This window comes from Trachurus trachurus (genome assembly GCF_905171665.1).
Source record: "Trachurus trachurus genome assembly, chromosome: 17".
In the NCBI taxonomy this organism is placed as follows: domain Eukaryota; kingdom Metazoa; phylum Chordata; class Actinopteri; order Carangiformes; family Carangidae; genus Trachurus; species Trachurus trachurus.
The window spans coordinates 5714448-5730305 of NC_139900.1; the positions used below are offsets into that span (position 1 = coordinate 5714448).

At 37.9% G+C, this 15858-nt stretch overlaps 2 protein-coding genes across 4 annotated transcripts in view; both read left to right on the plus strand.

The window, feature by feature from the left end:
- The first annotated feature begins 794 nt into the window (after positions 1-794).
- On the plus strand, positions 795-14193 carry gtpbp4 (GTP binding protein 4). Its single transcript, XM_083991998.1, has 16 exons — positions 795-922; positions 1952-2122; positions 2228-2331; positions 2481-2617; positions 4384-4484; positions 4586-4678; positions 7591-7782; positions 8925-8990; positions 9085-9285; positions 10704-10781; positions 11079-11130; positions 11233-11333; positions 12304-12501; positions 12674-12739; positions 13682-13825; positions 13928-14193. Exons 1-16 carry the CDS (start codon positions 875-877, stop codon positions 14078-14080), a joined length of 1905 nt encoding a protein of 634 aa, XP_083848124.1. The 5' UTR covers positions 795-874; the 3' UTR covers positions 14081-14193.
- A 1225-nt stretch (positions 14194-15418) lies between these two features.
- The window catches only part of LOC311001056 (WD repeat-containing protein 37), a 28378-nt gene continuing 27938 nt past the window's right edge, over positions 15419-15858 (plus strand). For all 3 annotated transcript variants that reach the window (XM_083992015.1, XM_083992016.1, XM_083992017.1), the window contains exon 1: positions 15419-15580. The gene's annotated coding sequence lies outside the window, so the exon portion shown is untranslated. The remainder of the gene's footprint in view (positions 15581-15858) is intronic.

Sequence of the window (15858 nt, forward strand, 5' to 3'; positions counted from 1 at the left end):
TCAGAGCCTCCGACCCAAATCTCTGACAGATCAGACTACACAAATATACACATGGTAACACTGTATATATCCACTGCTCCATGGATTGATTCCTCACTGGCTGCGTTGAAAACAAACCGGACTTGCAGAGTTCCCCAAATTACATTGCACATTTTAAATAATTTAATTTAAAAAAAAAATGTAATGATAAACTAGAGAATGCATTTCCTGAAGGAAATACGGGTAAATGCTGAAAGCTGGAAGCTGAATGAGCTGAATAAATTGTTGAAACAATTCTGAATTAAGTTAAGAAACTTCTGAATCAATTTTGAAGAGATGAAACAATTTATGAAGAGTATGAAATGGTTGGAAATTAATTGTTGAAGATCAGTATGAAGAAATTGAAAGACTAAAGTCTACTCAGATTTATTTAAAACTGACAGTTTGAAAACATTTTTGAACCATTACTAATATAAATGAAAAAATATATGAAGAGTAAAAGTAACAAACTCACATGGAGGAGAGGAGGGTTAGCAACACATGAGGAGAAGCGACCGGACTTGCAGAGTTTCCCTTTAAATACACAGTGATAAATTACATTGCACATTTTAAATAATTTAAGAAAAAAAAATATATAATGATACATAACATTGGATAATAAATGTATTTGTTTTTATTTGTCTTTATGATACAGAATATTTCACATTTAAACCCCATTAGACTGAGTTCTCTAGCTGTAGTTACCATATCTGACCTCCAGGGGGCGATGAGCAGCAGAAACAAACCACAGCGGGGTTTTTTCAGCGTAGCCTCTTCCGGCGGTGACGTCACGGTGACGGAACTCGGAGCGTTCCTTTCCTCGTGCCGTCAGCGGACCCCAACGTGTCCCGACAAAATGGCACTTTACAATTTTAAGAAGATTATGGTGGTTCCCACCGCCAAGGTGAGTTTTTATTTCACATGTTTGATATTTTATAAAGTAGTAGTTACGGTTGTTTTGTGTTTTTTCCCGCGTCGTTGTTTTCGCTTTGAGAAAGAAACGGTGGAAGATAGAAAAAGACGAGAAAAAAACATGGAGGAGGAAAACACGTGTTGTGCTGCTGCTGCTGTGGACCGACACGGAGACGAGCTGCGTCCTCCTCATGTGTCCATCTGCTTCAAATGATTTAGATTTTTTATATCGGATTTATCAAAGGAAGCGACTTAGTGCGTTTTCAGGCTGTAAAACTGTAAATAAACAAAGCGACAGACGAGTTTTCTTCACAGTTGACATGAACTCAGACGTGTCAAATGGAGAAATCTTTAATATTATGACCCTTTAGTTTGTTTTTCTGTAATGACACATGATTATTTAATGCATCATTAATAATTCGCATCAAACTCACACAATAATCCAGATAATAAACTATTGTTTTTCCACTTGTTTCTCCATCGGTGTCGGTCCATTTAAATACCGTGATGCGTGTTGCCAGTTGTGGGAACCAAGCTTTGAACTTTGAGCTCTGTCTCTCTCTATAACACACCTGTTATCTCTATAACTCACCTGCTGAACTGACCCAAACATACTGTCTATACATGGACTTTACATTTAACCTTTATTATATGTTGTCTGCACTTTATTTACAAGCAGTTGTCTATTAAATTGTGTGATTTGCTCATGAAGTTTTGGCAGAAAACCTTTGTTACACATGGGTTTGTCACTGGATATTCAGTACTGGTTCAAATGTGCACAGCAGCATTGTTAAATAAGCATTATCTGTAAGAGAACAGCACATTTTGTAGAGATCTATAGACTTACAAAGTTGAGTAATATCATGTAGAAAGAAATGCAATAGAAAAGAGTAAAGGGAAGTATCCAAGTCCCATTGAAAATATAGAAACCAACTTGTTGCTGCAAATGTATTAAAAAAAAAAAGAAGGATAATGTTAAAGTGTTGAGTCCTGACCGTGTTTACCTTTTGTCTTCCTGCAGGATTTCATCGACATCACTTTATCCAAAACACAAAGGAAGACGCCCACGGTGGTGCACAAGCATTACCAGATCCACCGCATCCGACACTTCTACATGCGGAAGGTGAAGTTCACGCAGCAGAACTACCACGACCGCCTCACGCAGATCCTCACCGACTTCCCCAAGCTCGACGTAAGTCTGGACACTTTTCTTTTTTTTTTTTTTATATGTGTCCAAATCAGTTTGTGATATTTGAATAATAATAATTATGATTATTTTTTTCCCTCTTCCCTTCAGGACATCCATCCGTTCTATGCCGATCTGATGAACGTGCTGTACGACAAAGACCATTACAAACTGGCCCTGGGACAGATCAACATCGCCAAGAACCTGATCGATAAGTGAGTTTGTGTCTGATATTATGATGATTTTTGTGACATTAATCACCTTTAACAGTTCTTTGTCTCCCTGAATAAGATCCCAACCCAAACCAGTGAACAAACACCACTTCTTCTTATTCTTATTATCATTTTTTTTATCATCCCTGCAGCGTTGCCAAGGACTATGTGCGTCTGATGAAATATGGAGACTCTCTGTATCGGTGTAAACAGCTGAAGCGAGCGGCGCTGGGTCGTATGTGCACCATCCTGAAGAGGCAGAAGTCCAGTCTGGAGTATCTGGAACAAGGTGAGAGAGATGGAGGAAATAAAACATGTTGATTATTACTTTTAACAACATCTGGTAACAACATCAATGTCACATCTGCCCGTCCTGGGTGAGCCTGTCTTAAATTTTAGGGGCAAAATGTTAGGGGCATTCTGAAGCCCTGATTTATACTCTATAATTATTACTGTAAATAGTTAAGGGGGCAGAGGTCAACCTTCATGAAAGCTGCAGCTGTTGAGAGTGAATTTAAACATGTTTTTGTTGTACAATGTTTATTAAACTGCAGTTTCATAAATTATATTAATCTAAGGCAGGATATATAGGAAATAAAACATGTTGATTTACTTTTAACAACATCTGGTAACAACATCTATGTCACATCTGCCCGTCCTGGGTGAGGGATCCCTCCTCTGTTGCTCACTAGGACTTGGGCGGTATCCACATTTTGATACCGTCAAACTTCCTCCACATTTTACCACGGTATACGGTATTACCGTGACTAATTAAAAATGATAACGTAAGTGGCATTACCAAACATTGTGTCTTGTGTATTCACCATTCAGAAACTGAATACTAGGGCTAAACATTATAGCAGACCAAAATCTCATTGGTCGATTGGTTGCAGGTAAAAGTAGGCTAAAACATATTAAACTAACTGAAAATTCAACCACACATAAGTGCTACTGGACATATAATCAATTTTTAGACATGAAATTACTTTTATTTAATATTTAATCCTTATCTCCTGTGTAAGTGCACTGCATTTTTTCATGACGGTATTGAAACTGATACCGTTGCTATTTTTAAACACCTGCAGTATACGGTATTACTGTAATACCGCCCAAGCCTATTGCTCACCCTGAGGTTTCTCCAATTTTTCCTTGTTAAAAGGGTTTTTTCCATGGAGTTTTTCCTCAGTGGATGTGAGGGTCTAAGGACAGAGGATGTTGTTATGATGCCATGTGAAGCCCTTTGAGACAAACTGTTTGTAAAAACGGGCTATACAAATAAAAATTGCCTTGTCTTGCCTTACGCCAGGAGTACACTGGGAACGGCCGCGAAGCGATATGTAAGCGGGGCGGAGCGGAGTTTTTTAACTGCTACACCAGGCACGGACGCGACGCGACGCGGCTTCACTGTTTGTTGTTGCAGCTGTCGGCTTCACCTTGTCAATCCTACAGTAAATGAGTGCACTTTATGCATCTCAACACATTTTTACATCCTTCCTGTTAAAATGGATTGACACCTACCTTTTCCACAGGTAATTTGCTGACTATGTAGGGTTTGCAAGTGCAGACTATATTAAATGGTATCAATTAACTGTTTAATTACACGATCATGGATCCACAATGTAAAAAAAACAAACCCCATAATGTTGCACTGCTACTGGCTTTGCCTCTGGTACATGAGACATTTATTTTAATCACTTTTAAACGTAATATATTCGTTTTATACACAGTTCTCTGTAGTTTTCTACCTGTTGGAGGGCCGCGTAGTACGCGACGAGGAAATAAAATAGACTCGGCGCGAAAAAGAAGAGAAACGCCGCGCGACGGCCGCTGGAGTGCGCGTCGCTCACATGGCCGGTGGAGGAGCTTCCATTGACTGAATGGGCGAGAGCTGCTGCGGCTGTCACGCGACGTACGTTTCGCGTTGCGGCCGTTCCCAGTGTATTTCAGCCGTTAGGCGTCAATTATCTAAAATGTGTCGTCATGTTTATTTTATTCTTCTCAGTTCAGAAGCTGCTTTAAAACTTAACTAACTGTGTCTGTCGTCGTCCTCCTCAGTGCGTCAGCATCTGTCCCGTCTGCCGAGCATCGACCCAAACACCAGGACGCTGCTTCTGTGCGGTTACCCCAACGTCGGCAAGTCCAGCTTCATCAACAAGGTAAACAATAGCCCGTTATCAGCGTGTGTGACAGAAAACCCTCGTCCCTCTGAAACGTTTAACGTGCTGGTTTTGTTTTGTTTTGTTTTGTTTTTGATCAGGTGACCAGAGCGGACGTGGACGTGCAGCCGTACGCCTTCACCACCAAGTCTCTGTTTGTGGGTCACATGGACTACCGCTACCTGCGCTGGCAGGTGAGACGCTGTTACAACACTCACACGTCACCGGGGTCGTTGTGTTTTTGTGTTGCAAGAACTGACACTTCGGTACCAAGTAGTGTTACTGTTACGGACCTCAAATGAATGGCTCACAAGGCCCGAAACACATCAAAGAAAAGAAAACATCGGGACAATTTTTTATTTTATTTAACCTTTATTTATTCAGGAATGATCCATTGAGATTAAAATCTCTTTTTCGAGGATGTCCTGAGGAAATACAGATACAAGCAAACATACACAACAAGATCAATGTAACAAGAGACATCAGGCATCAAAAACAAGCAGCACAATTACAGAATTAAGTTAATTGTCACAGGTGCAGCTGGTGACTAAAAGTTCTGAGATTGAGCATTTGAAGCAAGAAAGAGGGATGAGAGAACCCAATCTCATCCTGGCTTGTAGCTCATTCCACGACCATGGCCCAAAATGGGAGAGGGTCTTCATCCCTAGCTCGGTCCTCATATGGGGGACCTTAAATCGCAGCCAACTATTGGCTCTAAGATTGTGTGTCAACTGGACAGCAATAAACTTAGAGCAGATGTAATGCGGCAGCTTGCCTAAAATAGCTTTGTAAATGAAGGTGTACCAGTGCAATACCCTTCGAGTATTAAGGGAGGAAAATCCTGTAAGTGCAAGTACAAATGTTGCCACCAAATAATAACAAACTTTTATTGATTCAAAACAAACAAATAATACTCGAGAAAGCAACAAACCAAAGAGGTTGGAGGTTCCCGGCCAAAACAAACAAAAGAGAGGAGTCGTACCCAGTGTTCTCCCTCAAAACTAAAGCTACCTAACCAATCACTGAACCTAAGTGAAAGAAAAGGGAAACTGAAAACAGGACTACCGGAAACCTCCGAACCAAACAAGACCAAAACAAGTGTTTCGATGCTTATCGATACTTTTCCAAATAAAAAGAGAACACAAAAAATGTCATTCAGGGTTCTTAGGGATCCTTAAAAAGTCTTAAAAGGCATTGAATTCATTAATCTAAAATCAAGGCCTTAATTGGCATTAAAATGTCAACTTCAATCAATTTTTCAAAAGTCTTAAAAATGTTAAAACTTGGTAAGTGGTATTTTATGGTTGTAATTAGTCTCAAATCTCAAAATAATTGGTAACATTCCGACATAGAGAAGTTAGTGGCGGCCGTCAACGCTAAATTTCTCACTGCCACCAGCTCCCGAGTCAGTGTTTTTTTTTTTTTTTCTGGACTTTTTATGCATTTATTTTGAAAGGACAGCTGGAAAGAGACACAACCCAATGTTCATGTAGCAGTCACTTGACCTTGGAAGTGGGTAAAATTGTCCCTAACCCTATGTAATTGATGTGGTGTTTTTTTTATTTATTGTGAAGTCTTAAATTTAATTTCAAGTGGCTTTAAAAAAGTCTTAAATTTAACTTGGCTTAAGCTGTAGGAACCCTGTCATTATTGACTTTATTTTAATAGATATCTTATATAACATATACATGAGTAAACAATCGCTGCTGCTGCAGGTTTAAAATTGAAATTTCCATCGATATTCATTACTGAACTCTTCCTACGTTGAAACATTAGTGTTCTGTTGTTTAAAAATAAATATCAACTTGTTTTCTTTGCTTTATTTGAGGTCTGAAAACACACGCATCTGTTTTGTTATTTTTTTGGATGAATTGTTATGTTATTGTTATTGTTATGAGCAAGTCTGAACAGCGCGTGGTCTCGCTTCGGCTGTACAGACCATAATACATCCATGATGGTCTGGACCAGAGAAAAAACAAACGTGTGTCAACGTGAAACATTATACGAACTGAAAAATGAAACAATGTGTCATTTTTGCACCAGTTTGACTTGGAGGATAAAAGTGACGACTACATGAACTTTCTGTTTGTGTTGAGCCACATTCACCATTTTAACTCTGTTCTTCCTTCATGTTGCTGCTGCTCTCTAAATTCAATGCATTGTGAGTCGTTGAAGCACAGTGGAGCTTAAACACTAGAAAGTTGGATGTGAAACTCTTTTTTTTAAATCAAGTAGCCTAATGAATTTAGAGGCACATGGGTTGTGTTCTGTTTTTTAATCGTAGTATCGAATAAGTATCTAGAATCGTGGAAATTTGCTGGTATTGGTATCGACGACTGAAATCCTGGTATCGTGATCAGTAGGGTTGCAAAGGGGTGGAAAATTTCCAGAAACTTTCCATGGGAATTATGGGAATTTATGTGAATCATGGAAATGTATGGGAATTATTGGGAATTTATGGGAATTAACTGGAAATTGGGGGTAATTAATTTAAACAAACTGTATCATATCCAAACATAAATGTAAATATTTAGTTTTGTCATAAGCAAAATAAAACAATTAAACATTTCAACAGATTTATTTGTGAGTAGAACTTTATCAAGTTTTAATTCTTGTATGAACAATAAATTCTTTTACTGAACCACAAAAACATGAATGTTGAGTAAAATATTACTCACCCTCAACAATCAATTTTGTAAATTTTGGATTTATTCCAGTTTATTCCCATATATTCCTGTTAATTCCCATATATTCCCGTTAATTCCCATATATTCCCGTTAATTCCCCTATATTCCCGTTAATTCCCATGGAAAGTTTCCAACTTTGAAAATTCCCGGAATTTTGCAACCCTAGTGATCAGCCTAGTTGTACACACAAGGATTTGTAGCTTAGTGAAAAGAAAGAAGCTTAAACATCGATGAGTTATCGTATGTTTTTCCTGTTCATTGTTAAATTCTCCTACTTTCAGTTCCCTGTGTTTAACCATCAGAAACCTGCTCACAGTTTTTAGTTTTATTTATTATTCCTCACTTCATCACCTCTGTGATAATAGACTAACCTGTGTGTGTGTGTGTGTGTGTGTGTGTGTGTGTGTGTGTGTGTGTAGGTGGTGGACACCCCCGGGATCCTGGACCACCCGCTGGAGGAGAGGAACACCATCGAGATGCAGGCCATCACGGCGCTGGCTCACCTGCGAGCCGCCGTCCTCTACGTCATGGACGTGTCGGAGCAGTGTGGCCACACGCTGCAGGAGCAGCTGGAGCTGTTCAACAACATCCGCCCGCTGTTCGCCAACAAGGTCAGAGAGACACCACGACAATAACAACACCTTTCAACCTGTTCACTGCATTAATAATAACGGACTGGACTTTATTTCTCTTTATAATATGGTGGAAGTTTGTGAATGAAGTTTCTTTAGTTTCTTTGTGAATGTTTTGTTTGTTGTTTTCATCTCATCACTAAACCGGTTCGGTTTCTTATTATTATTATTATTATTATTATTATTTCCATTTTAATTCACTGTTACTGAAGTTATTATTGAAGTAGAGTAAAAGTAAAGTGATGTTTCTTTCTTATCAGGCACAATTTAAAGGGATAGTTCAACATTTTGGCAAATTCGCCTATTGCATTTCATTACCTTTAATTGTCAGTGCAAGCTGTTTTTAGAATGGTACTTTCACATTTCCCTCATCAAACTCATCAAATACACAATCCAACAACTCCACAACGCTCTGGTGGACAAGTTGTGACCTGCACATTCACCACGCTATGAGATAATAATGTATAGTTATGTAATGACACATGAAGAAAATACTCGGAACTACTTTGCGCTTTTGAAATCCCTCCGCCCAGCAGCCGTGTCAGGAATGTAGTTCCGGCTGCATTTCCCTCTAAAACAACTCTGTCTGGTAACGTTGTGTTATTATCTCATAGCGTGGTGAATGTGCAGGTCACAACTTGTCCACCAGAGCGTTGTGGAGTTGTTGGATTGTGTATTTGATGAGTTTGATGAGGGTAAGGCGAAAATACCGTGCGCTGTGCAGAGCTCACATCTCTGCTCCGCTGATCTAAAAACAACATGCACCGATAATTAAAGGTAATGAACCTACTGCTATGACTATAGGGATTATTTACATATTTGACAAAATGTTGAACTATCCCTTTAAAGTTGTTGCGAGCGCTTCTTTTCAGATGTTTAAACTCTTTTCACTGGTTTTATTTCTGTCTGGAACCGAAGCCTGTGATTAAATAGATTTAAGATGGAGTTCATTAACACCTCATACTGAATCTAATCAGGGACCCTATTGTCTTTTTGTCCTACTTTGACCTTTTTCTTCTTTATTTTATTTTTAAATTAAGTAAAAAATTAAGTAAATTATACAAAAACAACCGTATAAACTTGTGTAAAGTTGAGTTAACGCTGCGTCTCGCTCTCTGCAGCCTCTCATCATTGTGGCCAACAAATGTGACGTGAAGAAGATCAGCGAGCTGCCGGAGGAGAACCAGGTGAGTGAAGTGGAGTCACGGCGTCCGGAGGTTTGACTTCACGCCGCGGCTTCATCTTTGACCGTCTTCTGTCTTTTTCTCTCTCTGTGGTCAGAAAATCTTTGCGGAGCTCTCCACGGAGGGAATCTCTGTGATCGAGACCAGCACGCTGTCGGAGGAGGGCGTGATGCAGGTGAAGGCCGAGGCCTGCGACCGGCTGCTCGCGCACCGCGTCGACAACAAGATGAAGGGGAAGAAGGTGCACGACGTCCTGAACCGGCTGCACCTGGCCATGCCCGCCAAGAGAGACGAGAAGGTGAACACGCTCACAGCCACACAACCAAGCAAAACAAAACAGTTAGTTTAGTTTTTAGTTTATTTATTTATTTATTTATTTATTTCATTCATTTATCGAGCATAAAAACAAAAAATAAAATAAACAATAACTCTTGAATGAAAGGGGGCAGAAAGAAGCAAACTTATATTGTCTACCCCTTGTTACAAAGAATTAATTCACAAATTAGATAGTAACACACAAATACAGTGACACACGAATACACAAACGCCGTGAGAAGAAGAGCCGGTTCAAACAGGAAGCAGGTCGTCGTCACGGTGCAGAAAAATATAAAAAATGAGAAACAGCAAAGACAGAATTGGGGCAGTTTGCAATAACATTATATATCTGTATCATAGGGCTGTCAGATGGTTAAAACATTTAACTAGATTAATCGCATTATTATTCAGATTAATCGATTAAAATACTAAATATTATATTCACCTATAATACTTGTATTTAATACATTTTTAATAATACATTTTATTTATAGAGCGCTTTTCAGGGAACTCAAAGTCGCTTTACAGACAGTAATTTCATTCCCTTTTGTTTTTTATCTCCTTCTTTATCAACATATACATTTATTTATATGTATTTACTGCTGATGTTCTAGCCCTGACTGCATTCTATATTTTATGTTTTTATATTTATTTTTATATTCTATATCTATCTGTGCCTTTTTAATGTATGATCGGTGCTGTGCTGCTTGCTGGAACCTCAATTTCCCTGAGGGTAACCTCTCAAGGGATTAATAAAGTTCTATCTATCTATCTATCTATCTATCTATCTATCTATCTATCTATCTATCTATCTATCTATCTATCTATCTATCTATCTATCTATCTATCTATCTATCTATCTATCTATCTATCTATCTATCTATCTATCTATCTATCTATCTATCTATCTATCTATCTATCTATCTATCTATTAACACCAACCTGCAAATGGGACTGGAGATGGAAATCAGCCTCAGCTATTTTCTCATGCATATAAATATTTAGCAATATGTATGTCCCTTTTTTTTTTTTTTTAAAGGAAAGAAAGAAAAAAAAAAAAGAATCTGAATTTAGCTTCACAACAGACGAGATCGATAACGTTTGAACTTCATCGTTTTAGAGGCTGAAACGTGAACACAGCAAAAGACGTGTTAAAAAACATACAATAATAAGTCTGTATCCTTTTTTCTTTTTTGTTACTAAATATTTTAAGTTTTTCTCCAAAGCAGTATTGTGACATACAAAGCAAATAAATGAGAGAAAGAGTAAAAAAACAAACTAAAATGACTGAACAAACAAATTAATTAAATGAAAATAAAGCAAAACAGGGCGTTTAAGACACGGAAATAAACTCCTGCATCACCAGTTAATAAACAGTTTGTATCTTCATGTTTGTTCCAGGAGAGGCCTCCGTTCATCCCTGAAGGAGCTCTGAATCGCAGGAAAGCCATGGAGGTGGACGCACCCAAACGCAAACTGGTACGTACGGTGTCCCCAGAGCTCCAAAAAACAAAAAGAGTCCATTAAATCCAGTACAAGGTTGAAAACACCTGAGTTTTAATTACTAGTTATGTTTTATAGAAATGATCTGAACCTACAAAATAAAGTAAATCCTGATTAAACATGCAGTTTCGTTTAAAAAGAGCCATTAGTTTTAATGTTTGTGTTGTGTTGTTTCTCTACATTAGTAGCTATGACTCTAATATTATATTAATATTATTATATTATATTAATTAACACGTCAGTAATAAAACATTTGACTGCTCCCGTCCACAGGAGAGAGACCTGGAGGTGGAGCTGGGTGACGACTACATCCTGGACCTGCAGAGTAAGACGTGTTTTCACCTTAATGACCAAAACTGTGACAGTTAAAACTACAATCTTCCTCATGTCCGATGTGTTTTTATTTTCATTTTTTATTTTTTTAAAGAATACTGGGACCTGATGAACGAGGAGGAGAAGCAGGACACGATCCCGGAGGTGTGGGAGGGCCACAACATCGCAGATTACATCGACCCTGAGATCATGAAGGTGAGTCTCTGCTCTCCGTCCTGCTCCAGTTTAAGTAACAAAGAATATCTGAGGCATAATTTATATGTATAAGATTGTTTTATAACTTTATAAATGTATAAATACAGCTGTCGAAACCTATTCTCTTCATTCACTGGGTTAAATTAAATGAAGCAGCTTTTTTATTATGAGAAAGATTCATAAAACAGGAGAAACTGGCTTCTTCAGGGTATCTGCGGGGTCTTGAAAAGTATTAAAAGGTGATAAATCAATTTTGGGAAAATTAAGACCCTTACATTTTGATGGTATTTTTCTGAATTCGCTGTCCAAGAGTTTGAGTCCTAAAAAACATTGTAAAAGTGTGTGAATTTATTCATTTTATTAAAAAAAAACAAAGATGAACTGGTACATGAAAAAGAAAAGAAGATCATTGTCTTTGTTTTTTGAGAGTGGAGCAATGTTTTGTTTTGTTTTGTTTTTGATAAAACTTTGCTGAATTCTGTTGTATCATAGTGATCTATAGTCTTTATCACAAACTAAAACTGTTAGTTTAAAGTGTCACTGATGGTTACAGCTTGAAGTGGCGGTGAGATATTGAAAAATATTGAGAAGGTCTCGAAAAAGTCTTAAATAGGTATAAGAATTAACTTCAAGATTCCTGTGTATATACCCTGTTCTTATAAATAATTATTTTATCACATAAAAAGGTTTTACTTAGTCATATTTATAGACAATTCTCATATTATCCATAATTCTGATCTCCATGTCTCCTCGTGGTAATTTAATTTATAGTTTGTGATGTGTGTGAATGTGAAACTGCCTCTAGATATTAGATTATTCAATCATGTCGGCCTTTATCGGTCTGGGCGCTTTTGAAAAGAAATATTTTACCTGTTTAAATAAAGATGAAAGAACTTATTAATAAGAGCTAAAGAGAGTGATGAAATGTAAATTAAATACATGTCGTTTTCCTCTTTTCCTCGTTTTCCAGAAACTGGAGGAGCTGGAGAAGGAGGAGGAGCTGAAGGAGCGCGCCGGCGAGTACGACTCGGACGAGGAGAGCGAAGACGAAGAGATGCAGGAGATCCGAGTCCTGGCCAAACAGATCCGCGAGAAGAAGCAGCTCATGGTCGTCGAGTCCAAGGACAAAGACGTGCACGGGCCGCGCATGCCCCGCACCGCCACCAAGGTGAGAGAGGACGACACTCGACTCAGAGCTCGATCTTTAAACCAGCGATTGGGAAGTTAATATCGGATGTTTTGATTCGTTACTGCTGAGAGACGTCGGATAAGTTTCTGAAGTTGCGCTGATTCTGGATCAGTGTAAATATGAAGTTGTTTTGTGTGTTTGATTTGCGCAGGTTGAAAGAAAGACACTAGAGAAGGAGATGGGCGGCCTCGGTCTGGACATGAACGACAAGGACGATGTAAGTTTTTGGACTCTGTGATATTATAATAATAATAATGATGTCATTTATTTCCTGTTACAATGTGAAAGTATGTTACAGTCCTTAAGCGGAGCTGTGGTCCAACTTCTTTAAAACCCCTTAAACACTGGTTGTTATCCAATGCCATTTTGTTTTTATCAGTCTCTCTTTATCAATCATCTTATAAAGTTAAAACTACAATAAGATTAGATTTTTTTATTGATCCCACTTACGGAAAATGTCAATGTTAAAGCAGCAGGAATGTAAAAAATAAAATGTAAAAGAGACATTGTATACAGTTTTGTACAAAGTATTGAAGAATAATATATTTATATATATGCACAGTGCAGTGAAAAAGTATTTGCCCCCCTCCTGATTTCTTACATTTTTGCATATTTGTCACTTAAATGTTTAAGATCATCAAACAAATGTAAATATTAGACAAAGATAACCCAAGTAAATATAAAATACAGTTTTCAAATGATGATTTCATTTATTAAGGGAAAAAAGCTACCCAAACTCACCTGGCCCTATTAAATAAATAATACATAAATTAAATCATCATTTAAAAACGACATTTTATATTAATTTGGGATTATCTTTGTCTAATATTAAAAATGAGTTTGATCTTAAACATACAAATGTGACAAATATGCAAAAAAATAAGAAATCGGCAAGGAGGCAAATACTTTTTCACGACATTTTATAGTATATAGAGTGTTTCTTCTGCAAAGGCTGAAAAGTATTGCACTGTGTGTGTGTGTGCGTATGGATAAATGTACAGTTAGTGTATAAAGGTTGGTAATATAATGTCCAAGCTGTATAAATTCAACCAGTTGTGGGTAGTGAAGTCAAATGAAATGACAATGACAGAAGTGGTTAATTCTGATTTCTGATCGTTTTCCTTGTGTTTGTGTTTGTGTGTGTGTGTTTCTTTTTCAGTCTCACTACGCTGAACAGGCGCGACGATCCCGCAGCGTCGCCAAGAAACGCAAACGTGAAGCTTCGGCTCCTCCGACCTCCAAAACCCGCAGCCAGAGCGCCTCCCGTCCTCCTCGAGACCAGTCCGGGATAAGAGATCCAAAGGTACGAGACTTTGTTTTTATTTTTACTGGTGCCAGAAGGCGATGTCGATGTCGAGTTTCAGTGTTTAACCTGTCTTTTTCTTTTTGTCTGTTTATTCCTCAGATGGCGAAGAAGGCAAAGAAAATCATGAAGAACTCCCAGAAAGGAATGAACCGCGATGGCAAGAAGGGAGAGGCCGACAGACACGTGTTTGACCTCAAACCCAAACATCTCCTGGCCGGGAAGAGGAAGTCTGGCACCAATGACTACAGATAAAAAAAAACAAAAAACAAACTGTTATTTTCTGGACTCTCGAGACCTTCACGCTCTTCTGAGGAAGAGTGTTTTAGTATTTGTGTCTTCATCTTCATTCATTTTCTCCAGCAGCAGCAGCAAAAAAAAAAAGAGGCTGCAGCTGGGAAGATGCACCAATCCAATTTACATGATTAGTAATTATAATAATTATAATAATAATAGTTTGTCTTGTTTGTCAGCTCCCCAAGTTGAAGATCTACATGGAAAAAGGGACTCTAAAACCATCATGTTCATTAATATCTGCTTTCTTTTCACTGCATTTGTCAAGGTCAAACTTTCTGATCCTGATTTACAGTGAATATGTGAAATATTATTCAGTTGGTAAACTGATTTGTACACAATTTCACAGTGTTTTTCCCTCTCTCTCTCTCTTGCCAATAAGGTGGTTAAAGGAAAGTTTTTATGCCTTACAGTTTATATATGGCTCAGAGAAATGCTGGGTTAACTTTGGATAAAGTGATGACGATGATGCCTCCTGTACAAATCTTCATTAACAAAGGAGCCAAATAAATACATGAAGTAAAGCCTGTCTCAATATTGTGGTGCTTTTATTTTGAAAATCCAAAGAATTTCAACGCCTCATCTGTTTCTTTTTTCTGTATCTTACCGGTTTTAGAGACTCCTTTAAAAAAAAACATACCATGAATGTAAACTCTTTATCGGCGTTTGTTTTTATGCTCTTCAATCCCTGTAGTAATGACACAACTGCATTTTTAGATAAAGCTATGGCGAGACTCTAAAACGTTAATTCATGATTTAAAAGACATTTGTTATATATTTTTTTGTAACAACGCGTTTTAAATGAGATCGTAGCAGCAGAAGAAAACGTGAAACAAACGCGTTTTTTTTTTTAACTGAGTCTGTTTCGACGAAAATTACCGTTAGGGGCTTTTATTGTGAAAATCTAAAGAATCCCAATGCCTCATCTGTTTCTTTTTTCTGTATCTTACCGGTTTTTAGAGACTTCCTTTAAAAAAAAAAAAAAAACATACCATGAATATAAACTCTTCAATTCGGCGTTTGTTTTCATGCTGTAGTAATGACACAACTGCATAAACTAAGCTATGGCGAGACTGTAAAACATTTTAATCCGTGATTTAAAGCCCATTTGTTATTTATTTTTTTGTAACAATGCGTTAAAATGAGATCGTAGTAGCAGAAGAAAACGTGAACCAAACGCGTTTTTTTTTAACCGAGTCTGTTTCTTCGACGAAAATTACCGTTAGGGGCTTTTATTGTGAAAATCCACGGGGCCGGAATTGGCTTCGTTATCGGTCTGTGACGTCACGGAGCAGCAGCTCGTCAACTGTCAACACGGAGAGTCTGGACTGAACCAGCCCACCTCCTCTCCCTTTTTACCCCCCAACCAAACTACATCGAAGGAAAAAAAATGTTAGAAAAGGCGACATTTCCCACCACGGTGTTCCCACGGAGTGAAACGGAGTATTTGTAGACTTTCCGGTAAGTTTAAAAAGTCCATATTTGGGGCTTTTTTTTTTTTTTTTTAGCCTATTAGCACCAGCGGCTAACGGCGGCTAACTCAGGCTAAGCTAACGTAACATTGTCTAGAGATGTCAGATGTTGACGCTTTAATTCATTTATTCGTGTTTTAATTCATTTACTGGTGCTTTTACGTGTTTGTCCAAACGCTTCGAGACATTATGTGGCCTAAAGGTTGTTTTTCCTCTCCAGTTACTGACAGTAAGAGGAACTAACTTGAAGTAACGTGACTGACAGCA

Bases quoted from the DNA above. Each gene is read 5' to 3' on its own strand.
- gtpbp4 (XM_083991998.1), top strand. From the start codon at position 875: ATGGCACTTTACAATTTTAAGAAGATTATGGTGGTTCCCACCGCCAAG. The intron at 7,783-8,924 runs GTCAGAGAGACA...CGCTCTCTGCAG, and splicing joins GCCCGCTGTTCGCCAACAAG to CCTCTCATCATTGTGGCCAA. The intron at 13,826-13,927 runs GTACGAGACTTT...TTTATTCCTCAG, and splicing joins CCGGGATAAGAGATCCAAAG to ATGGCGAAGAAGGCAAAGAA.